Source organism: Balaenoptera ricei, chromosome 1, assembly GCF_028023285.1.
Source record: "Balaenoptera ricei isolate mBalRic1 chromosome 1, mBalRic1.hap2, whole genome shotgun sequence".
NCBI lineage: Eukaryota > Metazoa > Chordata > Mammalia > Artiodactyla > Balaenopteridae > Balaenoptera > Balaenoptera ricei.
The window spans coordinates 172,592,691-172,618,419 of NC_082639.1; the positions used below are offsets into that span (position 1 = coordinate 172,592,691).

General features: G+C 38.1%; 1 protein-coding gene across 1 annotated transcript in view; it reads left to right on the forward strand.

Moving 5' to 3' along the window:
* The window catches only part of AIDA (axin interactor, dorsalization associated), a 42,514-nt gene extending 18,039 nt beyond the window's left edge, over positions 1 to 24,475 (forward strand). The window contains exons 5-10 of the mRNA XM_059942136.1: positions 3,370 to 3,433; positions 3,677 to 3,783; positions 18,301 to 18,423; positions 20,438 to 20,560; positions 22,374 to 22,491; positions 22,604 to 24,475. Coding sequence (XP_059798119.1) covers positions 3,370 to 3,433; positions 3,677 to 3,783; positions 18,301 to 18,423; positions 20,438 to 20,560; positions 22,374 to 22,491; positions 22,604 to 22,700 — 632 coding nt within the window. The 3' untranslated portion in view covers positions 22,701 to 24,475. The remainder of the gene's footprint in view (positions 1 to 3,369; positions 3,434 to 3,676; positions 3,784 to 18,300; positions 18,424 to 20,437; positions 20,561 to 22,373; positions 22,492 to 22,603) is intronic.
* Positions 24,476 to 25,729: the final 1,254 nt, after the last annotated feature.

Sequence of the window (25,729 nt, forward strand, 5' to 3'; positions counted from 1 at the left end):
CCACCTTTCTCTGAAAGCTTTCTGTGCTTTCCCTAGCCATAATTAAACTCTACTTCATGTCCTTTCTAGGAGCACTTTTTAGAGCCACCATTGTGGTCTGCCCTGTATTATTCTCACTTATATTTATTTCTCTCCTCAAGAAGATTGTGAATAACCTATGTACTTTCCCCACAGAGCCTCATTCAATGCTTTGCCTGTAGTATGAACTCGGCAGATTTTTAAGTTGAATGTCTTCAGGGAATCTTCTCACATACTTTAAAAAATAACCTTTCAGATGGGAAGCACTTGCTCATTTTTGCCTACCACAAAAATGAAAAATGTCAGCCACAAAAGAAGAATACATCTGGGGTGTGTGTCTGTGAGATTTTTAGAGTGTCAGCTTCCAGAGGGTTGCAGGGCCTGCTCCGTGACAGCAGGCTGGGAGTGCTGAGGTCTTACCAGCAGAGGGTGGGCCTGTGTGTGTGGTTTCTACTGGATGAGCCACTTAGTCCCCCATGGTGGTAGACTCCATGCTCATGCTAATACCTTCCATGGAATTATAAACTTGCTTCTCTCTTCTCTAAATCCTCCTAAAATATCAATATTAGTGTCAGAAGAAAAATCCTATGTAAAGTTTATGTAGAACCCTATTTTAAAAGGGCGTTAGAATCCCTGTTATTCCACAGTTGGTGAAAATGGAAACCTATCCTACATTTACAGAAAGGGGGAAAGGAGCTGTTATTTTTCTTCCAAAATTATTCACACAAATTAAATATCTGATATACTCTATACTTATAAATACAAAATAAAGGAGAGGCTATTATTCCAAAACAAACATTTCCTTTTCAAAGTATTGATACCTAAGGAAAGAAAATACTGTTTAATTCTTCTGTTATAACACAAATTCAATATATTCTTAATGACTAATATGATTTTCAACTTTTTAATTGATGTTGTTTTGTACGTACTTTAAGGTTTGATTTTTCCTTTTTATTATTAAAATGTGATCGTTTCTGATATGGATATACATGATCTTTTTTTTTTCAGTCACCCATTCCCTGTTCTCAGTATCTAGCATAGTACTGTGTAAGTGATTAATTCAGGGGTCCCCAACCCCTGGGCCGCAGGTATTGGTCCGCGGCCTGTGAGGAACCGGGCTGCACAGCAGGACGTGAGTGGCCGGCGGTGAGCGAGCGAAGCTTCACCTGCCGCTCCCCATCGCTCCCCGTGCTCCCTGTTGCTCCCCGTCGCTCCCCGTCCCTCCCCGTCGCTCCCCGTCGCTCCCTGTCCCTCCCCGTCGCTCCCCGTGCTCCCTGTTGCTCCCCATCACTCCCCATCCCTCTCCGTCGCTCCCCGTCACTCCCCATCGCTCCCCGTGCTCCCTGTTGCTCCCCATCGCTCCCCGTCGCTCCCCGTCGCTCGCATCACCACCTGAACCATCCCCCCTCCCTCACCCCTGGTCCGTGGAAAAATTGTCTTCCATGAAACCGGTCCCTGGTGCCAAAAAGGTTGAGGACTGATGAATTAATTGATATTTGAGTTGAATGAATAGCTTACGAGCAGCATTCATGCACCAAGTTTAGAGAGGATAGTCTTATAATTTTAAAAATAGTCCTTCTTAGTGAGATCTGAAATAACAGGATTCTAGTCAGCCAGATAGGGAAAACTATGGAGAAATAAATTACCATATAATAATGTAGACTTATACTTTTATGGTACTTTAAATGTTCCCATGCAATTTCATATACTGTGTTATTTAATTTAATTTTCTCAGCAGTCTGGGAAGGAAATGGTATTCTGATTTTAGAACTGGGGAAACAGAGATTCAGAGTAGTTATGTGAATGCTCAAGTATTAACATCACTGTAGGGCTAAGATCCGATTTCAGATCTTTTGCTACTTCCCCCTTGCTTATCAGACTTCAGCTCTACATTCTATTCCTTGAACAAGCTCCTGCCCCAGAGCCTTTGTTGTTGCTCTCGCTTGTTCTCTAATTCTTGGAGAGCCCTTGCCCCAGAGCTACTTGTGGACATTTCCTCTCATCCAGGTCATGGCTCAAATGTCTTCTAGCAATTCAGGTTTGAGAGGCCTACCCTGTTCACCTCAGCTGAACTTATCCCTCTATTCCACGTACACAAGCATCCTCTGTGTCCTTCATTACACTCATCGCAGTCTTAACATTATCTTGTTTATTTGTTGGCTTATTATTGTCTGCTTTTCCTGACGAGGATCTAAGATCCATATATGAGGGCAAGAACCCTCTGTCTCTATCACTGCCATACCTTTAGCACTCAGTGCATGTTTGTTGAGGAGAAGAAAAAGAGAGGAAGAATGAGGGTAAGAGTTGGAGAGGGAGAGAGAATAAGAATGAGTGAGAATCTAGACCCAAGTCTCAGACTTCTCTCCCCGAAGGGCTTAGTAGGAGTGCATACGTTAGAAGAAGTCTGATAAACACATCCAGCTCCAATTGGAGTAAGGCATATAATTGCAACCTGTACACAGGGATTTCCTTTTTGGGGATGACAACATCCATACCTATTTTAGCTCTCAACTGCAGGACTCCAAAATTAGAGAGACTGAATAAGTTGAGTATAAAATCATAGAAATATTTTGGGTTGCCCAATTAATGCTATTACTTCACCTTCATATAGTTGCAGGTAGTTACTGGGAATCCATAAGACCAGAGATGAAGCACTAAGTTACATACAGCACCTCTCTTTAAGTTTACATGCCAGGATATAGTCACTGACTACAACCATAATACAGGAGGTGGTACCATGTTGTTTGAAGACTTCTCTTGAGGATAAATCCCTCTTTGTGTGTGTGTGTGTGTGTGTGTGTGTGTATGTACAAATAAATGTACATATATGTATGTATATATTACACATATGTAATAAACTATGGTAAAATGCGTATGAGAATTATAACCTCACTACTATAAACTTTACTAGTTTTATGGAGTTGAGGGGAAGTCTAATCAGGACGTAGAATAAGATGTGCTCATGTCCCTCTCATTGGTCATCTTTGACACCCATCTTTTAATTTATATTCTCCAGGGAGGAGTTACTCTCTTCTCTGGTGCCCCATGTCTCATCTAGGACTTTGTACATAGAACTATTTCGGGGTTCATTTTCCATAAGGACTCTGAGGCTCTAGAAGTTACTCTCCTTGGAGGTCTAACAATACTCTGAAATTACTGGTACTTGGAGTATGGATATTTTCATTTTGCTAAGATAGTCAATGGTTTGTGGCTCTGGATGATGATAAGATTGGGAAATTTTAAAAAAGTATTAACAGGCATAGTAAAATTGACTAAAAATCAGTCATTGACAATAAAATTGTTTATTTTGATTCATGAGATAATTCATATGTCTTTCTCTTTTTATTCTAGTCCTAAAGAATATTCTTACATATAATAAAGAATTCCCATTTGATGTTCAGCCTGTCCCCTTAAGGTAAAATAAATAAGCACCAATATTTGTCTTCTTATTCTATCATCTTATTTTATACCTATTTTTCAGAGATTTCTGGATGTTTTATATCAATGTTGGTTTACTGATATCATTAGTAGTAACATATTAACATTTTATGTCAGCATTTTTTATATCAACATCTTACCTAGGAAATGAGTAGCTATGTGGCTTCTCTAGTATATTTAGTTTTGTAGCTCACTCTTTTTTCTGTCCTTTCGCATGTAGAAGAATTTTAGCACCTGGTGAAGAAGAGAATTTGGAATTTGAAGAAGATGAAGAAGAGGGTGGTGCTGGAGCAGGGTCTCCTGATGCCTTTCCTGCTAGAGTTCCCGGTGAGTATCACTTGTTAAAAATATACATTACTTAACTCAATACAAGGTCAAGGTGTTTGGAACTTATTTTGGTATTTGCTAGTAGAGAGTAAAACCTCTCCAGGGTTCATGCCAATCTTAAGCAAATGGACATGTTTTGGGCAGTAGCTGTTTTATAAGTATAGTCTGAAAGTATCTTACTATCTGTTTTGGGGTCCCAAAGACCACCCTCGGGTTCGGAGATTCACTAGGAGGACTCACAAGACTCAGCATGTGATTGTACTCACAGCTGTGATTTATTCCAGAGAAAGAATACAAAAAAAAAGTCAGCAAAGGGAAAAGGTACACGAGCGAAGTCTGGAGGAAACCAGGTGCAAGCTTCCAAGAGTCCTTTTCCAGTGGAGTCACATAGCTTGTGCTTGATTCCTCTAGTGACAGATTGTAATGACACACGTGAAGTGTCCACTAGGGAAACGGGATGCCCATTAGAGACTCCATGCCCAGAGCTGTTACTGGCGGCTGAGCACATAGACACCCTCTGCCTAACACTGACCAAAATTCCAGACTCCCAGAAGGAAAGCGGATAATTCAGCATAAGCCATGTTGTTTGTAAAAATAACTTAGGCACAGTGACCATTCTTATCAGGGGATAGTAGGAACCCTCCCAAAATCCAGATTCCCAGACTCTAGTCAGGGGTCGACCTTGTACTCAGGCCTTTCTAAGAGTAACCGTCTCAGGCCTGCTATGTTAACTCTTTACTGTACACTGTTGTAAGTACTTCTTTAATTAATCAAATTGTGGTCATTAAAACTGGACCCAGGGAGAATGAATACTGAGCAAATGCCCTTTTCTTCCCATCTTGTTTTAGGAAAGCAAATAATGTATGGCAAGGCTTTTTTGTTTACAGAAGATCTTCCCTCTCTGTCAGTAACCTAGGCAGGCACCCTGGATAAACTTCTTGCCTCTCCCAATTACTGTTTTACTCTGTTCTGTTCTTAAACAGTACACAGTTTTCATTTCTGGTAAACTGTAATAGTTCACTTTAGTGTAATATGCTGATATATTGTGATGTATTTTAAAATAGAAGCCAGAAGCTTTAAAATACAGTTAGATACAATTTATGTGTTATCCTGATAACTTTCTTGGTAATAAAAGTACAGGCAGACCTTGGAGATGCTGCAGGTTTGGTTCCAGACCACCACAATAAAGTGAGTATTGCAAGAAAGCGAGTCACACAGATTTATTGGTTTCCCAGTACATGTAAAAGTTATGTGTACACTATAGTCTGTTAAGTGTGTGATAGCATTATGTCTAAAAAAACAAGGTACATACTTTAATTAAAAAAATACTTTATTGCTGGGACTTCCTTGGTGGTCCAGTGGTTAAGAAACTGCCTTCCAGCGCAGGGGACTCGGGTTCAATCCCTGGTCAGGGAACTAAGATCCCACACGCCATGGGACAGCTAAGCCCACGCGCCGCAACTACTGAGCCCGTGCGCCACAACTAGAGAGCTCGTGCTGCGACTACATAGCCCACGCGCTCTGGAGCCCACGCGCCGCGACTACTGAGCCTGCACGCTCTGGAAACCGTGCTCCACAACTAGAGAGGAGCCCGTGTGCTGCAGCGAAGACCCGACGCAGCCAAAAATAAATAAATAAACAAATATTAAAAAAAGAAAAAAAATTTATTGCTAAAATAATGCTAGCCCTCATCTGAACCTTCAGCTAGTTGTAACCTTCTTGCTGGTGGAGAGTTTTATCTAACGTTGACTGCTGCTGACTGATCAGGGTGCTGGTCGCAGAAGGTTGGGGCAGCTGTGGCACCTTCTTAAAATAAGAGCACAGTGAAGTTTGCCACCTAGGTTGACTCTTCTTTTCACAGTTTCTCTCTAGCATGCAGTGCTATTTAATGGCACTTCACCCATTGTAGAACTTCTGTCAAAATTGGAGTCAAGTCTCTCAAGCCTTGCCACTGTCTATCAGCTAAGTCTATGTAATGGTCTAAATTTTTTGTTGCCATTTTAACAATCTTCACAGCATCTTCACCAGGAGTAGATTCCATCTCAAGAAACCACTTTCTATGCTCATCTGTACGAAGCAATTCCTCATCTGTTAAAGTTTTATGAGATGGCAGCAATTCAGTCACATCTTCAGGCTCCACTTCTAATTCTAGTTCTCTTGCTATTTCCACCACATCTGCGGTTACAATGGTAACATCAAAGATCACTGATCACAGATCACTGTAACAAATATAATAATAATGAAAAAGTTTGAAATATTGCAAGAATTATCAAAATGTGACACAGAGACACGAAGCGAACAAATGCTGTCTGAAAAATGGTGCCAATAGACTGGCTTGCTTGCTTGACGCAGGGTTACTGCAGATGTTCAATTTGTAAAAAATGCGATATCTGTGAAGTGTAATAAAGTACTACAGTAATAATAGTGATATTCCCGTGTTTATAATGCCCCTTGGGGAGGAGGCATTATGGAGTTGGAGCAACATAGACTTGAACCAGCAGACACTGGGCTTGAGTCTAACCTCTGTCCATTACTAGTTGCACCTATTCTTAAACCAGTTTGAACCTCAATTTCTTTATGTATAAAATGGGGTGATAATCATGCCTAACTCATAAGGTTCCTGTGAAGACTAAACAAGGTACAGCATATACAGCTTTTAGCACAGTACCTGTCACATGCTGAATGTTAGTGCAGTGATTATTCTCATCATCATCTTTCAATGGAGATAACAATACCTACACTATAGGATTATTGGGAAAATTACTGTAGATGGTAGCTTTTGTTGTTAATAATGTTTCTTTGGTATAGGGCATTATTCCTAATGTACCTTGCTTTATGAAAAGAGAGATGTATTTTTCTTGTTTTTGTCATATATGTAGGAAATTTCAAAATTGCTGAGATGGTGAGAGAAATTATCTCGCTGTTTTACTAACTGAATAGCTGTTATTCCCTTTGCAAACCACATATTATCATTGCCGTAGCTTCCAGTACTATAAATTTCTATCTGACTTGGTTGTTTGCTCGCTTGCTGTACTTCTGTAGCAAACAAGATCTTTAAAGCAGATGATGTAAGCCATGAAACATACAGATCAAGGTTTTTATGAGGTTCAGGTTGCTGAGTTGAAAAGAAACTTCTGCCATAAATTAAATCCATTTGCTATGTAAGAGTAAGCCCAAACTGAATAGATTTTTGTAAACTGATATAGCATTGCGGTATTTCATTTCAGAGGTACAGAAGGCTTACTGAACCCTTCTATTCTCTGAATTTCTTTTTTGAACGAGTACGTGTAGTTTAATTAGCTGTTTTTAGTTTGGGGTCATTATTGTCCACGACCTGTAGGTGTCATTAAAAAATAACTCATAAAATTATATTCATTGACATCATCAAAATAAGATGACATTTAACCTTTCACTTAACTGTAAAGCAGGAAACGTTTTATTTTCTTTGTTATTCTGCGAGAATCCAAGATTTTAGTTATGCCTAGGCTGTGTCTGCGTTTGGTGGCAAGATAGTTCTGGGAATTGTTGTGACTTTTTATTTATTATCTTTGTTTTTATATAAGTTACTGAACTGTAAGTTTGTTGTGACTTTTTTTAAAAGTCAGGTTTATTGAGGTGTCACTTACATATACAACAGTCACCCTTTTTAGTGTGCAGGTTTATGCGTGCTGACAAACACCTCCAGGTCTGTAACCACCACCGCTGTGAGGCTAATGAGGAATAAGGTACGGTGTGCAGGTGTGGTAGGACCCAGAATCGTTTCTTCCCATTTAAAACCGAAAGTGACTTTTTAGCCAGCCTTTAATGGGGGGAGGGGGGGAGGTAGATATTATCTTACCTTTTTTGATATTAATCTTTTTCCTTTTCAAAATTTAAAAAACTCATATGGCAAACATCATAAATTTTTGTTAAATAATTGGATTAAGCCAAAGTAGGATTTAATTCTTTTAAAGGTAGGCTTGGTAGATTTCATTTAAATCAAGGATATAAATTTATAACCTGTTTTTTATGGCCTAAAAATGTATTGACATTGCTGAATATAAAGCTCTTAAAATCATAAGCCCAAGAAATATGAATAAAAAATAGCCAAGACACAATTTTCAAGTTTTTAAAAAACATTTTTTTACTGAATGACGTGATTAAACTCAAACATAGGCTTAGCAGTTTCAAAATTATACGAATGTGTTGCTTTTTTGAGCCCTTATATAGGCTTAAATATGCATAAAACATGTTTATTTTTGAAACTAAAAATAAAGAATGAAATTTACCTCTTCAGCGTGAAACCTGTGCTTGGGTTTTCCTGCACAAGTACTCAATTCTGAGTTGAACTTGAGAAATAAGCAAACATGAATTTCATTTTCAGCTGAAATGAAGTTTTTTCTTGCTCACACATATAAGAAGTTGAAAATTGCAGCAAAATGTTCATTGCTTTCCTATGACTATCAGGGCATCCTTCTTTCACAGAAGTCCAGAGCATGCCTAGGGGCACAGCGGTGAATATCATCTCAAGGGTACGGTTAGACCACAGCTCGCTAAGTTCTTTTTCTTCTCCAAAAGTCTCAAGTTCTCAGGCTGTGCAGAAGAATCAGAGAAAGTGTTCCTCACCCAGGCATTTATTAGTATATAAAGGGAAGGAAAATACTCTTTGATTTTGTTCTCTTGTTCTCCAGACTGGTTTTTAATAAGATGTAAGACTTATTTATATTTTTTCTCTCTCTCAAGCCCAAGCAGTCGTGGAAATATTTCAGGATTTCCTTTTACAAGTTAATTCCTTTTCTTTTAAATCCAAGAATCCTGTCACTTGAAGTTAAAGGGTTTTCTTCAGAGCTTTGCAGAGACTGGTTCATATGAAATGTCTGTTAAGTATGCTACATCCTGCAGCCCTCATCTTCAAAGCACCCAGCAACATCTGGCCTGCTCTTTTTTGAAAGTACTCTGGCAATTCAACCTTTCAACTCAGACACCTGTGGGGAACTCTTCCTTGCTTGCTGTAGGGAATGATGGATTGCCCTTTTTAAACTAGCATTTCTACATGAAGCACATGCCCACTGACTCCTTCTAGACTTTGTGGATGTGTGTTTATTATTTTTTTTCCCAAATGTGGTAGTGACACTGGTATACTCTTTATGTATGCAACAACTTCAATCAGCTATAATTTTAATTTCATAGACCTAGATACAATATTATTTAAATGATAATGGCCCCTAAGATTTTTTTTCAAACTTTTAAAGCAATTTTAAACACGAACAAACGTCTTACAGTTTTTCAAACTCTTTTTCGTGAAAGCTCAGAGGAACCCATTTTCCTCAACTGCTAGACAATAAATTACTTGCTAAAAGAACTTGTATGTGTATTTTAATGTTTTACCACAATTTCTACCTCTAAATTGAATTCAGTATTTCAAAACAAATAAATGGTCCCTCCATAACTTTTTATCTACCTGCAATGTCATTTGCAAGGATTATCTATTGCCAGAATTTGAAGACACTTTTAATGTGTTACCTATCTACCAAATATTGTGGCTTGTTTGATCAATATCATTATCTTAAATTATGTTTAAAATTATCCCAGAATAACTAAAGTATTTTTCTTGAAAGAAAAAAATGCTACTTAAATGCAAAGTATTATCATGTATGTCCTTTTTTTTTTATCATGCTTTAGCAGCACAAAGAAATGTGCACTTAAAAAATTTTGGATGACAGGGATTTCCCTGGTGGTTCAGTGGGTAAGACTCTGTGCTCCCAATGCAGGGGGCCTGGGTTTGATCCCTGGTTGGGGAACTAGATCCCGCACGCATGCTGCAACTAAGAGTTTGCATGCCGCAACTAGGAAACCCGTATGCTCCTACTAAGAGTCCGCATGCTGCAACTAAGAAGCCCACGTGCCACAACTAAGACCTGGTACAGCCTAAATTAATTAATTAATTAATTTTAAAAAAAAGAAATTTGGATGACAGAGAATCTGAGTCAGTAGTACTAGATATGTGAGTTTAGTTACAAGTATTATAAATTTAAAGCAATGAAAACTAACAAGATTATGTGTATTATCACATATATATGATATTGCTTAGTCTACATTTTGGACACCTGATTGAACTCTGCTCTAAGTGTGGATAAAAAATTAATATACTCCTTGTTAATGATGTTTAATTTCCGAAGCACTAAGGCAAAATAAGGACCAACTCACCTCTTATATTAGAACCAACGCCCGTGGGAACATCTGTACAATATCACATAAAACGTCAGGCAAATAAAGTTACTTAATAAGCAAACTCAAATCACAGTGTTTTCAAAAGATACAATCCTCAGTAATTATCCAAAAAGGCATTGCCTCTTTAGGAGTCTTGTCTAGGTGATGATATACTACTGTTTTGGAACAAAGACCATCATGCCATTTTTCGTTTTAGACCAGAAAGAAAAATCGTGTGAGGACAGGGTCTTAAAGGATTTCATTGACTTCAGTTTCCATGTAACCTCTGTTTTCTCCTGTGGACTTAACACACAGACTCCTGGTCTCTGGGCTGGTGGTCCATTCCTAGTCTGGTTCTCTGAAATCTCTCTCTTCCAGAGTGTCTTGGCCCCATACAGAGAACCAACCGGTCCACGTGAGGAGATCCTCCTTACGTTAGGTTCTGCAGTGTTATCAGCTTCCCTAGGAACAGAGGAGTTGTAGGTGAAGGACGAGGGGCTGCAGCTGCTCCTCCGCTTCTGCCCCCAGGTTCTTCAGAACCATTTTTTTTTTTTTTAAGATTCCATATATATGTGTTAGCATACGGTATTTGTTTTTCTCTTTCTGACTTACTTCACTCTGTATGACAGACTCTAGGTCCATCCACCTCCCTACAAATAACTCAATTTCGTTTCTTTTTATGGCTGAGTAATATTCCATTGTATATATGTGCCACATCTTCTTTATCCATTCATCTGTTGATGGACACTTAGGTTGCTTCCATGTCCTGGCTATTGTAAATAGAGCTGCAATGAACATTGTGCTACATGACTCTTTTTGAATTATGGTTTTCTCAGGGTATATGCCCAGTAGTGGGATTGCTGGATCGTATGGTAGTTCTATTTTTAGTTTTTTAAGGAACCTCCATACTGTTCTCCATAGTGGCTGTATCAATTTACATTCCCACCAACAGTGCAAGAGGGTTCCCTTTACTCTGTTTATTTTAAATGGCTATTAGAATCCCAAAATATTAGCACCTTGTCAATGGTTGTGATTTGTAGTTAAGTGATTTTTTTAATGTTTCTGGAGCCATAGCTGCGTTCATAAATTGTCTTCCACAGTTGATGCACTATGGAATAGGACAACTTGGATTACTGGTCCAAATACAATGTATTGATAGATAGTTTTCATCATCAAGGTGGACTTTGGTGTGTCCCCTATTGCCCTAGTGCAGTAAAATGACCCTGGAGCTTGTGATTCATTGTTGTTACCTTATCAGAATCATCTGTAGGCTTAGGTTTGGAATCCTCCTCTCGTAGCTCATACATCTTCTTCAGAAGCCACATTGAATCAAATAATTCCCTCCAGTTTTCTTTGACAGCAGTAGGACATGTTTGCTCCAGTTGGTGGTACACTGGGGAGGTAGGGCAGGTAAATCCGAAGAGGCTGACAGCACCGGGCTGCCTTCCTCCATGCACTGTAGAGCTTACCAGCTGCCAGTGGCTGCCCCTTTCTCGCATGAAAAACTAAAAATGGATCCAGCCAGATGAGCGTGGTCCTACTGCCCATTGCCATATGAGGCTCAAAGACCCGTAATAGAGTTGCCGTGGGGACTGCCCAGTCTCTGTCCATCACAGTGAACACGCATTGCTCAGCGCACAAAGTTCAGGTGGCGTTTATTCCTTCTTAATCACTCTCTTTTGTGGAGCTCCTAGCCACAGCTCTAGCACACTCCTAGGATTCTGCAGAAACCTGGTTGAGAAATCCTGGTTTAGGCAGTTAGCTGTATGGCCCCCCGAAGACATCCATATTCCAATCCCCAGAGCCTGTGAGCATGTATGTTACATGGCAAAGGGACTTACGTTAAGGACCTTGAGATGCAGATTATCCTGCAGGTCCTTTTTAGGCTTTGTGGACAATTAAATTACGAAAGTGGCAAATGGGACATGGCAGTTAGAAGCATGGACTCTAGGGTCAGACTACTGTGTGATAATGGACAAGTTACCTAACTTTTCTGTGCCCCAGTTTTCACCTTCTACTAACTAAATGGGACTGACATTAACACCTATATCATAGAATTATTGTGAGGATTAAATGAGTTGACACATATAAAGGATTAGAACATTGCCTGGCACGTAGTTAAGTGTTCTGTAAGCATTGATTATCTGTTGTTTATGCAGTGCTACCACATAGAACATTTGTTATTTTTGATCCTTGCTCTAGATTTAATAGCAAATTATTTAGTTCTAGCTGGAAAAGCTTAGTCTATACCAGATCATGTATGATAATTTCTTTTCTTATCCTGATTACAGTCTTCAAGTTTTACAAGTGTAGTTGCTTGTTCTCCTATTACTTTATATAGTTGAATATTTTAATTGTTCATTTAGAAATCTTCTTTTAATGTAGTGCTTTGATTTCTGATTATCATATGGTTTTACCTTTGATACACAAACATGCTACCTTTCTCATCTAACCCAGGAGCTGCAGGTGGTATGGTATTATGCTCGTATTTTATCTTCTTTCACGCACATGTCATATAAGACAGTGCATCGATACATATATAATATATATTATCTAGCCATTTGTTTACTAGAACATAATATAACCACCTTTAGAGCTGTGAAATTCATTTATTTATTCAACAATACATTAATTCAAAAAAGATCTGTTTATTACTAATGCCAAACAATAAAAAAATGAGTGGTTACCCAGACTTGTCTTTCAGGAAGCTTACTATGTAGTCAACAAGACAAAGCCAACAGTACATAATTATGGTTAGAGATGTGCACAGTGTATTATGGGTGAGCAAAAAAAAAAAAGGCTAAGGGAGTTCAGCACAGGTAATCTAGCCTGAACTGACACTCCGAGTGTGTAGGAGTTGGTCATACAGGGAGAGAGCACACTGGAAACCATCATGAAATGCCTTGAATATTCACCTTTTTATATCATTTGTAGTCTTCATTTTATAGTCAGCTTGCAGATACTCTTTAATAGGTACAATGAGGGTGAAACTGAACCTTCATGATGGAATGTTTTCATACTACCTTGAATTATGGAATAATGAAGCTGAATAAATTAACTTGCAGCTTGAAATCACTGCCTTTGTATTGAATTGTTAGAAATATATTTAGTAGTTAGATTAGATTTTAGTGTGGTCTGAGGCAAAAAGGTTTGTTGGTAATGAGGAAAGAAATGTCATCCCATTCATTCATTTCAACTAAAAGAGCTAGACAGTTATAGATTATGAACTGATTCATCCAAAGGTAGAAACCAGTTTTAATGTTCACTTGGGAAAAACATAGTCTCATTATCATTGACTTTGAATATTGGATAAGAAATCACCTTTTGACTGTCAAAGAAAGAAAGCCATGGTCAAAGTAAAAAAGACCAAGGGGCTAACATCCTTAATATATAAATAAAAATTTTAAGTTTTGACAACAAAGACGAATAAGCACATTAAAAGACTGGGCAAAAGACATGAACAGACAGTACACACGTACATACAGACACACAAAGATGTACAAATAGCCCTTAAACATATGAAAAGATACTCATAATAAGAGACATGCAAATTAAAACTACTGTTGCTTAGGCTGTGACAGATGCTCATTCATCACTGGTAGGAATACAAAATAGTACAGTCCCTTTGGAGGGCAATTCAGCAATATTTAACAATAACAGCAGAAGTACACATTTACTCTTAGGCCCAGCAATCTCACTTCTAGGAATTTATTCTCAAGATACACCTCTAATAATATGAAGAAAATATTTGCATATACGCCAGGTTGTTTATTATGGTGTAATCTGTAATAATAAAATATTAGAAACAACCTAACTGCCATATGTAGGTTGGCTGAATAATACTATAGAATACTATAGGTAATAATCAGGAAAATCTCCATGAACTGATGATTTTTCAGAACATATTGTTCAATAAGTAAAATATATCAAGGCAGTTCACATTAGCAGATTAAGGAGGAAAATCTCATAATCCTCTGAATAGACGCAGAAAGGTTTAAATTCTAAATCTCTTCCTGATTTTTAAAAATTCTAGCAGACTGAGAACAGAACAGTTCTCTGGGTGTTCTCTAAAGGATGCTTTGAGCCAAAATCATACTTGAAGCATTCCTTTTCAGATCAATAACAAGACATAGTGCCTACTATGACCTCTTTTCATCAGTGCACTAGGACCGAAAACAAATAAAAGATAAAAATTATTTGTAGATTTTATGAATATGTGTGTAGAACATGCAAAAGCGCCTATAGGTAAATAATTAGAAACAGTAAGAGAGGGGCTTCCTGGTGGTCCAGTGGTTAAGAATCCACCTGCCAATTCAGGGGACACGGGTCCGAGCCCTGGTCCGGGAAGATCCCACATGCCGCAGAGCAATCAAGCCCCTGCGTCACAACTACTGAGCCTGCGCTCTAGAGCCCGCGAGCCGCAATTACTGAAGCCCGCGCACCTAGAGCCCGTGCTCCGCAACAAGCGACGCCACTGCAGTGAGAAGCCCGCGCACCGCAACAAAGAGTAGCCCCCGCTCGCCACAACTAGAGGAAGCCTGCACACAGCAACGAAGACCCAGTGCAGCCAAAAGTAAATAAATAAAATTAAATTAAAAAAAAAAGATAGTAAGAGAGTTTAGCATGGTTCCTGGATGTAAAATCTGTACATAAGAATTGATTCTATAGACTTATTGTGATCATTTTGCAATATACAAATATCAAATCATGTTGTATACTTGAAACTAATATAATGTTGTATGTGAATTGTACCTTGATTTTTAAAAAATTATGTACCAAAAAAGAATTGATTTTATCTCTATAAACAATCAACAGTTGCTTAGAAAATGAAATAGCATTTATAATAATATCAGAAAATATCAATATAGTTTAATAAATCCAACGAGAAGTATAAGACCCATGTGAAGAAAGCAGTAAAACTTTATTGAGAGAAATTAAGAAGTCTTAAATAAATGGAGAGATATATTCCAGTTCATGGGTTGGAAGAAGCAATTTGTAAAGATGTGACTGTTTCTAAAATTGATATGAACTTCGCTGCAGTCCCAACGGTGTTTTTGTTATTTGATGTTTTGGGTTTTTTTGTTTTTTTTTTTAAGAACTTGACAGCTGTTGTGTTATAATTTACATGGAAATGCAAAGGGCTAAAAGTAGTTAAGACTCTTAAAGAATAATGTCAAGGCGGGAGAATTTGCTTTACCAAATGTCAAGACTTTTTGTAAAATTATAGTAATCAAGACTCTCACGGTAGTGGTGCAAGGGTAAGAAATAGTCCAGTGAGAGAATGGGGAGCCCGGAAACAGACCCACACTTGATTTATGATCAAAATGCCACTGCAGATACATGGGTGAGATGACAGTCTATTAAGTAAGTAGTGCTGGGACAATTGAGTGTCCATGTGGAATAGAATGGGATTGGGCTCCTACCACACACCATAGCCAAAAATTAATTCTATGTGGATTATAGAATGAAATGTGAATGGCAAAACAAAAAAGCTCTTATAAGAATACCTTCATGAGCTTGGAGTGGGGAAAGATTTCTTGAATAGGACACAGAAAGCACTGACTATAAAGGAATTTAGAGATTGAGAAATTTGAATACATTAACATTAAGAATTTACCATAATCAGAAGACACCATAAACAGAAAAGGTATTCTAAACATGCAAAGACTGATCAGGGTATTAAAAGTCAAGAACAGCTGTTATCTCTTGGGAGAGAGAGTGATTTGGGTGCGTGTTGGGGGCACATGTCAGGTTCCTAGTATGCTGGTAGTGTCTTTCTTTCCTGGATATGGTGCTAGTCACACAGGTGTGTTCACTTTGTGAAAATTCATTAAGCTGTGCTTAGAATTTGTACACGTTTTAATATGTTACCCTTCACTATACAGATTTTTTTTAAAAAAGGAAAGCCACTGAGAAATTATTTGTAAAACATGTATCCAACAAAAAGCTTATGTCAAAATATTAGAGGACTGCTACAAATCAGTAAGAAAAAGGTGAACATTTCAGGGACTTCCCTGGTGGTCCAGTGGGTAAAACTCCACACTCCCAATTCAGGGGGCCCGGATTTGATCCCTGGTCAGGGAACTAGATCCTGCATGCATGCCGCAACTAAGAATTCTGCATGCTGCAACTAAGACCCAGCGTAGCCAAAATAAATAAATAAATAAAATTTTTTTAAAAAGTGAGCATTTCAGTAGTAAAGTGGGCAAAATAATTGAATAGATACTTCAGGAAAAGGGAAATACAAATGCTCATTTTTAAATGAAAAGGTGCTCAACTCATTAATCATTGGCAAAATGAGCTTAAGACTAGATTGGCATTTCTCTACACCTAAATTGGCCAAAAAGAAGAATCTGACAACTCCCAAGTGCTAGTGAGGATGTGGAGCAATGGAGGTTGTACTAGGAGTAGAAATTGACATGACCACTTGGGAAAATAGTTTGTAATTACATAGCAAACATGAAGGTGATACACCATGTGACTCAGTAAGTCCTCCCTTCGGAAACGTGTGCTTAGGTGGAGCAGAGCATGTATCCAAGAATGTTTACAGCAGCATTAACAATTTCCAAAAACTTGAAGCAACTCAAATGCCTGTCAACAGAAGAATGGATACAAGCACTGGTATATTTGTACAACCTCTATACTATACTAATTCTGGACAATCATAAAAATGAACAAATTACAGCAACTGACAACAGTCGGATAAATCTAAAGTTCAAAAGCAGGCAAAACATAATTATACAGGGATGCTTTTTAGTAGTGATTTTAAAAGCCAGGGTAGTGAGGAGGAATTCAGAAGAGCATTGGGTGGGGATAGAAGGGAACTCCTGAGGTCTTACTTTATTTTTTGACCTCGGTGGTGGCTACGTGGATGCTTGCTTTCTGACATTTCATTAAGCTGTACACTCGTTTTATTTGCTTTTCTGAATATGTGTTAGATTCACAATTTAAAATTTTTTTAAAGAATAGACAGTGGGTGCAGTAAAGACCTTTTATCTTTAATGTAAGAAAACTTGGGAGAATTGAAAATGTGTTGAAATATGGCAAAATATTTCATGTGAAAAAGTAATGTTAATTTTGAAACAGTATTAAATACTGCTTTGAATGTCCCATTTTGGTTTTTCTGCTTTTTATACTTCTACCTTGTCATTAGTCAAAAAAAATTTTTAACAGGTATCACCAGTTAAGACTTTTGGATTTCTATAGTAATTTTCATGTCATAAAATTCACTCATTCTAAGTGTACAATTCAATGACTTTTGATAAATCTATAGTGTTGTGCATCTATCAGTGTGATCCAATTTGAGAACATTTTCATTGCCCCCTAAAATTCCCTCAAGCACATTTGCAGTCAGTTAAATGTATTAATAATATATTTTGAACATGGTAAGTTGATTGATTCATGTACTTCAAATACTTCCTCATTAAAAGTAGAATAACACATTGTTGGATAGAAACTTGAAGAGTGTCAACCAAAGTCCTTTATAAATGTTAGATTCTGTAGTTTGTGGTACTATATACATATTAAATTAAAATCAACTTTTGTTTGCATCTGTTCATCGATTATTTGAAATAAATGAACAAACTGTACAGTCGATTTCTTTCTTCACGTCATTTTCTTGGTGGGGAATGCTCTTGCGTGGTTCTGGGTGGTTTTCAGTTTTAAAAAATTTAATTGATCTATGGAAAAGATTTCAAACATACAATTACTCTTGTGGTTTTATGTGGCATTCTCAGTAGGACTGATTTCTGAGAGGATAGATCATACAGAATAGGATGAAGAAAGGAGTGGGAAATTACACTGTAAAGTTATTCAGTTAACTATATAAATAGTAAGTTATACGTTATTTCTTGAAAGATTAATAGTAGCTGAAAGATTTATTGATTGATTCTGTTATTAAATTTTTCAAACTTTAGAAATACGTAACAAATGTTTATAAAGCTTTTTGTGTTCTTGTTCTACCACTTCATGTTGAGATATGGAGTATATTATATAGGAGTAAATGTGAAGCATATATATTATGTACATTCTTAATTATGTGGTAATTTGTAATTGGGCTTCCTGGATTGGAATTTTAACAAACTTGAGTTAGTAATTTATGCTTTACTGTTGAATATGAAGTATGGAAGTGTAGATGTATCTTGTGTCTAATTAAGCATTTGTCTGAGAAGAATAACATCAAGTGTCTGGAAGTTTTGGAAACCAAAATAATGCCTGGCTAGTTACTAAGCCAGTTAAGAGCAAAGTTATATCTTCTCTATGTTGTTAAAATATTTACTTTGAAATTATTGGTAGAGCTCGTTTTTATTGCTCTTTCTCCGTTGCCAGGTACTTTATTACCAAGGTTGCCATCAGAACCAGGAATGACATTACTCACTATCAGAATTGAGAAAATTGGCCTGAAAGATGCTGGGCAATGCATTGATCCCTATATCACAGTTAGTGTAAAAGGTAAATAACTATGTATATCTATCTTCCCTCTGGGTAATTTTATAATGTTGCTTCTCATTTGGAACTTTTTTGGTGGGGAGAGGGAAGGGATGTTTTATATCTGTGACAACTTATTTTAGTTGATTTTACAGTGAGGCAAAATCCCTGGGAAGAGGTGGTCATCATTCCTTCACCAAACATTTCTGAGAGATTTACTAAAAATCCTTTCCTATCCATAACTTACTCTCTTATTTGCTTTTGGCTTTTTCTTTGTGTATATCTTTTTATTCTTAAAATTCCGTCAAGGGTGCTAACTAGACAGACACACTGTCTTTAACACCAGATGCATCCTTCAGAAAACAGGTTAAAAAAATGTCCCCCACCTTCCAAGGGTGTGTGGTTTTCTTTGCAAAGCCCAGTGTTCTCCTGTTTTCCCACGCCTCCACTTCAGGTCCTCTCGTTCCTGTCCAAGAGAGGTTTGTACATAGGACAGCTGTGCAGAGGTGGATGAGAATCGGGCCTTCAATTAACCATGAGTGGAGACAGGGAAATAGGATGCATCCATAAACATCCACGCCCTGAACATAATCCTGCGGGACATTAGACGAGTGATGTATTATTTCTTATCCTTAACTATGTTACCGTCATTATTAAGCATGATTACTCTTAGGATTTGTTTTTTTCTATCCAATGGCAAACCATTTTTTTCCTTGAAAACAACTTTTTTGGTCATTGGTTTAAGAGGGAAGCCACAGTGATTGAATTGTTTTGTTGTTGCCAAGCATTTTATACAGCAATTTATTTGTAAAGTGCTCAACAGTCTTTTAAAAATAATTATTGGGTGATTGATGATGAAGTTGTCATACTATTATTCAGAAATAACTGCACAGTTAATCCAGTCTACAGTTAATAAACCTGCAGTTTGAGACAAATCAAACAGGTATGGACTGAAATTAAATGGAGGGAACTTTTACCGATCATAGAAATATTCAGACCCATGGGTTCATTAGTACCGAATAAAAGAAAAAGGATTTTGGCCCCAGACAAGAATTTTAACATGGAGAGACCATGATCCATAGCACTAACCCTGTGACACGTTAACTTCTGATGTTACTGGTTCTCAAATCCATGGTCTACTGGGAGGTATTTATACCCTACAGTGTTTGACAGGCCATTCACAAAACTACATTCTCATTCAGGAGCAAACACTGTAAATACAAAAAAATGTAATGAAATGTAGATATTATGTTACCTTTGCATATGGTTGAACTGAAACATGTTTTATTTAAATAACTTTAGGAACTGAAGTAATCAAACGAAACGTACTCTCTTGCTTTAAGGTCCCTAAGATGGGTCTGTTGAATAATACATGAACACTGAGTAGTCATTAAATGAGTCTGTGTTGAATTAGATTAAACTGGATGATTCCTGGCTCCAAAAATTACAGCAGTATACCATACGCAGTGTGCCATCTGGTTATTGTAAATCAGCTGATGTTATAGCAAGTAGAACCAGAATTTAAGTAATATATGTAAGAAGTGTTCATTCATGGAAAAGTTTCCTTGGCAGCTGTCGTGTCCATTGTTTGGTCCTCTGACTTGAATACAGCAGGGGAATTCTGATAATGTTAGATTTATCGGCCTTTCCACGTCATGCACCTGAGCAAGGTTGGGAAATAGTGGTAGGAGCACCATTGGGGTATATTACATCCCCAAATGTAATTCACAAAAATATACTGGCCTGTGTCCTCAGGAGACACCTCTTAACTAGTAAGGATCCAATTTTGTGATGTGTAAGGAGGCTTCCTCCTCCTATCCATGGGGGTCTCCCACCCTCTCTACGCCGTGCCCTCCACATGACCTTGCAAACCAGCCGCCTTCAGGTACCTGCTCACCCCAGACACGGGTCTTTATTGGCCTCAGAATCTCCTCTTAGCTTTTGCCTCTTCAGAAAACACAGCCCTTTGCAGTTCCTTTGCAGTTTTTAAGTCTTTGTATTTGAAGGCTCGAAGCAGAAACTTTTCTTTCCTCTCTAGATCTGAATGGCATAGATTTAACTCCTGTGCAAGATACTCCCGTGGCTTCAAGAAAAGAAGATACGTATGTTCATTTTAATGTGGACATTGAGCTCCAGAAGCATGTTGAAAAATTAACCAAAGGTTTGTGATGCTAAAAGTAGAACTATATTCAGAATTTGATTCTTTATTCTCCAGCTTTGAATCTGTTATGTACAGTGACTGTCATTTTAACTGAGACTAATGCTAATGAGTATACTTTATGTTTATAAGCATTTCAGTTAATCTTCCTAGGCTATTCTCATTTTACATTTTGTCCTTTCTTATAAATGCCATGAAGTATAGAGCTGTGCATACCAGCAATGCAGGAAATATATTATCTACAGATGATGCAGATGAATAATAAAAATTTTTTAACTTCCTTAAAATGATGGTTTCATATTTGGACCTTAATGCTGTTTTCAAATGTGACTTTATTTTCACATTTATTCAGACCTCAGACACAATCACGATGACAAGGAGATGGGTTCCATAGCTGAAGAGACTAAGAAATGTGATCTGCTATCTTAAAGATCTATGAGGTTTTTAAATAATAAAATGCCTCTGTTATTGCTGTGGAAGGGAGAAGAGAAGCTACCCTTTTGTGGACATGGCAGGGTCATACACCTGGGGACCGAGGTCACCGGTAACCTAACAATTGTAATCCTTTCGTGTGTGTTGGTAGCAGATGCTAAATATGCCCATCTCTGGAATTCCCTGACGGTCCAGTGGTTAAGACTTGGTACTTTCATTGCTGGGGTCCGGATTCAATCCCTGGTCGGGGAACTAAGATCCCACAAGCCACGCGGCTCGGCAAATAAATAAATAAAGACACCCATCTCTCCCTCACCCACATCCCTTTGTCTCCTAAGTGATTGGCTTTTCTTTCCTTCCTTGACATGTGAAGCGCTCCATCTGGACCCAGGTGCCAGGGCTGCGCACACATTTCTGAACATTGTTAAACTTCTGGTCACTTGTGAGTTTTGTCATCAGTGAAAGTATTAGATGTATGTTAACTGTCTTTAAAAGCAAAGCAAGATCCAACACCGCTCTGATTAAGCCTGTGTTAATAAGGAGCCAGTTAACAGGGAGACCCTGACGTCCTTCCGTCTCTTTCCTTGCCTTCTTTAGAAATTAATTGTTGTTGGCTACACAGATGAGGCGGCTTATTATTGTTTTTAGCTTTTCTCTGTGGGGAGGTGGAGAGAGCTTATCTGTTGGGCTTTGGGGAGAGGAAACTATCTACATGTTTCATCACCACTTGTTCACTGGGGGAGAGGTGGGATGGGCGTGCTCTCTAAGCCCTCGTCTTGCTTAGCGCTGTCTTCACACAAGCACATGTCATTCCAGGAAAAACAAAACAGGGCTTTGGACACTGAGAGAGGTATTAGGAAGCAGTTAACATTTAAAAACTGAACCAGCTGTTGTTCAGACTCCAAACTTCAAACTCCCAAAAACTGAATTTTTGACTTTTTGAGTTTTTGTTTCGAGAAACTAAGTTTGGATTTTCTGATGAACTCTTTTACATGCCTTTTCTACTTAATGCATTTCTATGAGTAATGTTACTACTTAACAAGTATCTTCTGTGGGATTTTTTGGTAGTATTTTCTGTTCTTAATATTTTATAATTCTACCTGTGGATGAACTTATTTACATTCCTGAGTCATTCTGGCTCAAGAAGTTTTGCTCTACTCTTTAGAATAGGATGATATGGAGACATGTCCCTCCATTCAGGTACAGACGAGTTTTGGGGTGACAACCATAGTCAGTCGTATCATCAGAGAGATTGTTTGACAGAGGTTACTTTGTAAAATTATGACAGTTGTTGCTTGTTCATAGGCTTCTGGCGATCAAAGAAAATTTATTGACACTAGAAATGTGCTGTCTGTGGCTAATCTGCTTTGCTTTAATTCCTTAGGTGCAGCTATTTTCTTTGAATTCAAACACTACAAGCCTAAAAAAAGGTTTACCAGCACCAAGTGTTTTGCTTTCATGGAGATGGATGAAATTAAACCTGGGCCAATCGTAATAGAGCTGTAAGTGACGCACATACAGAAGTAGTACTAATTTAACGGTGACTACGCTCTCTTCTTAACGTGTAACCTGGGAATAGATCAGTTATCAATGGCTTTTCTATTGTGGTTACAGGTACAAGAAACCCACTGACTTTAAAAGAAAGAAATTGCAATTATTGACCAAGAAACCACTTTATCTTCATCTGCATCAAACTTTGCACAAGGAATGATCGTGACATGAATACCCTGGAACTTCTGTGAATCTTACCACTCAGTAGAAACCATCCTAGCTCTGTGTAGCACATTCGCCCTTCAACAGGCAGGAAGCAAGTCGTACCCAGGCCAGCAGGCCAGAGTGAGTCCATTACAAAGCTGTAGCACAGAATTCAAAGTCCAGCACGTCACTGATGTAAAAGACTCCTTTGGATACAGGCTTACTGTAGATCTTGAAACGTTTTCACTTTTCTATTAATCGTGCAATGAATAGCCTCTTTTCTAATTTGCCACTACCCCTGCCCTGCTTCCTGGAACGACACTGTTGTGGGTGGAATGTGCTCACCTTCACACTTAATACAGCAATAAGAGTGTGCTAGAGTTTACACACCTGTCCACTTCTGCGCCAATATGCTCTTTGGTTTTTTGAGTTAATGTCAGACTTTGGGTTGATGTGGGTAGGATAGTATGAAACTGCTTTGAGAGGAATTGGACCTATTATGCTGCCCAAGGTCAGTCTGGAAATTTATAGGCTGCTTCTCGGAGACGGCCTTGATTCACCCTGATCTCATGGTTCTCCTGCTTAGAAACAGTGTGCCTTGGCCTAATCAGTATCCCATATGGGTGTGTTCGCAGGTGGTAGCTGTGATTTTTCCAGATGACCGGATCGTTTTTCTGAAAGTGAGCATGTTTTTAGTCATGTTGATTAGCTTTTTTCTACATCACATCGTTACTCTTTCTGATAGTGATTCTGGGGTTAGTGACGGAACCATCTCAGAATAATAACAAATTCTTGGTGGGTTTATAATGTCTTCTAAATCGTGTAATCTAAAAATAATTTGAGTCAGATGCTAACAAGATACCGCAGGAATAACTGCTGTTTTTCTGACAACTGATTGTGAAACCTTAGAACCTGCATACCTCTTCTTATAGTGCTGAGTATGCAAATCTGGAGATATTCTATTTTTTTTTTTATATAGGTAGATAGGATTGCCATTTATTTCCTATGTAGATATACTGACATTCATCCATATGGAAATATGCAGGTCATTAGCTTTTTATAATTTGACTATTTACATTCTTTTGACTTAATAATGGGGCATAAATAAAACTTTCATAGTACACACGAAGTGGATATTTGATACACAGAACATTTAAGATTTGGGGTGGGCATTCTGTGGGTTAGATGTGGAGCCCACATATTTAATGTTCACTTTTAAATGACCAATGCTAGCATGAGGGGAACGCAGTGCCAGTACTTGGCCTATTTTTAAACTCGTGTAATAAGCCTACTCAATACCATTCAGTATGTTTGCTTTTTAAAATAAGTAACCACAATTAAGTTCTAGCCCTTGCACTTCAAGAGATCTAGTCTCCACTTTCAGTTGTCTGTTAGGTCAGTTCTGTTTACTATGATGGATGTTAAAAAACTATATGAGCCTGAAGAATTCTCAACCCAATTTAGTCTTGCCTCCCTCTTGATTAGTTTAATTCCAGATGATTCCATCCACAGTAGCTTGAGGGGATGAGGAATTTGCCTTAATAAATTACTTTGTTGTTCACTCAACTCTTTTAGACTGTGACTTGTCAGCCCCGTGCCCCCCCCTCCGCCCCCAGACTGTAAGCTCCTCAGGGGGCAAGAACCACATGTTCTCCATGTCACGTACATTTTCTGAGGTGCTTGGCAGCGCTCTGTACCCTGTGGAGTACTCAGTACCTTTTGTTTGATGTTGCTGACCAGACCTAAAAATAATCCCTTAAAAAACCTACCATTAAAATGTAGCAAAACTGATACATTGTTCTTTCTCTTTTCTCATAGACCATAGACATGTATATCAAGGTGATAGTTTATGTCACATCTGCTGTCATTCACAAAAGTATGGTGTAGATGAACTCCAAATGCCTTTCATCAGTGTTAAAGAAGCTTAAATCGAACACCGCGTGATTAGCTTAGCTTTGTAATTCAGACCTGAATGAAATAACAAAACGAGCGACTGTCTTGAAGCAGTAGACACAGAATACTCCACATCCCACAAATTATTTACTTTTCGATGAAAAGCTCAGCCACTGAACAGTAACCACAACTCTAGCAGACTTCCAGGCTGAATCGCTGCTGCTCCGTAACTCGGATGATTTTAGCAACCAAGCCCAGAAAGACAGTCAGTTAGCTGGAGATGACGACTTCTGAAACAGATGTAATTTTCAAGCTAGTCGGGGCTGATGGGACTGAGGGTGATGCCCCCCACACCCTCTCCAAATTGGCGGCTTGCCTGGGCTGGGCTGCCGAAGGGGTGCAAACAGAGGGCTCTGAGAGGCGGCAGGGGCGGCAGGTCTGGGGCCGCTCGGCTAAGCCACAGGTGGAAGTTCTCTACAATTGACTGACTTCTCAATATGAAACAGAGAATAAACAAAAAGGCTTTAGAGGTTAAAAAAAAGAAAAAGAAAGACTCCAGGATTTGATGTTGAAATAGATTTAATTTACCTTTGCTACTATATTATCTTCCTAACTGGTGTAATCTATATTTAAATACTATTTAAATTTTGAAATTATCTTAACTTCACCATTATTTCACGTCCTGAAGAGACTGATATACTCAAAAGCTGTATTTGTGACTTAATCTTTTTATTTTACATGGTTAAAAATAACCTATGCTGTTAACTATGGAGTTTTCCTCTTAAATTTCTTCTATTCTTGATAATAAACAGGACACAGAGATGGAATTCTCTTTTCCTGAAAAACTCCTTATGTATTCGTTATGAATTTTGGAAGAGTTGTCTTCTTTCAACGGTCCATATCTTTCTAAAGTGGCATCTTTTAGTTTAGTATAAAGAAAAAGTTTTGTTTCACAGTGAAGCATTTGCTTTATTTTATAAGGTATTCTTAAGAGGATTAAATATCCTAAAGGTGACAAGTCACGGTGCAGATTTCAGTAGTATCATTACATCACAGAACTTCAGAGAATGCAAGACTATGATCTAGCCGTGAACAACAATATCAACCTTTTATAATTCTGATTTAATTGAAATCTTAAACTTCTTGAAATGT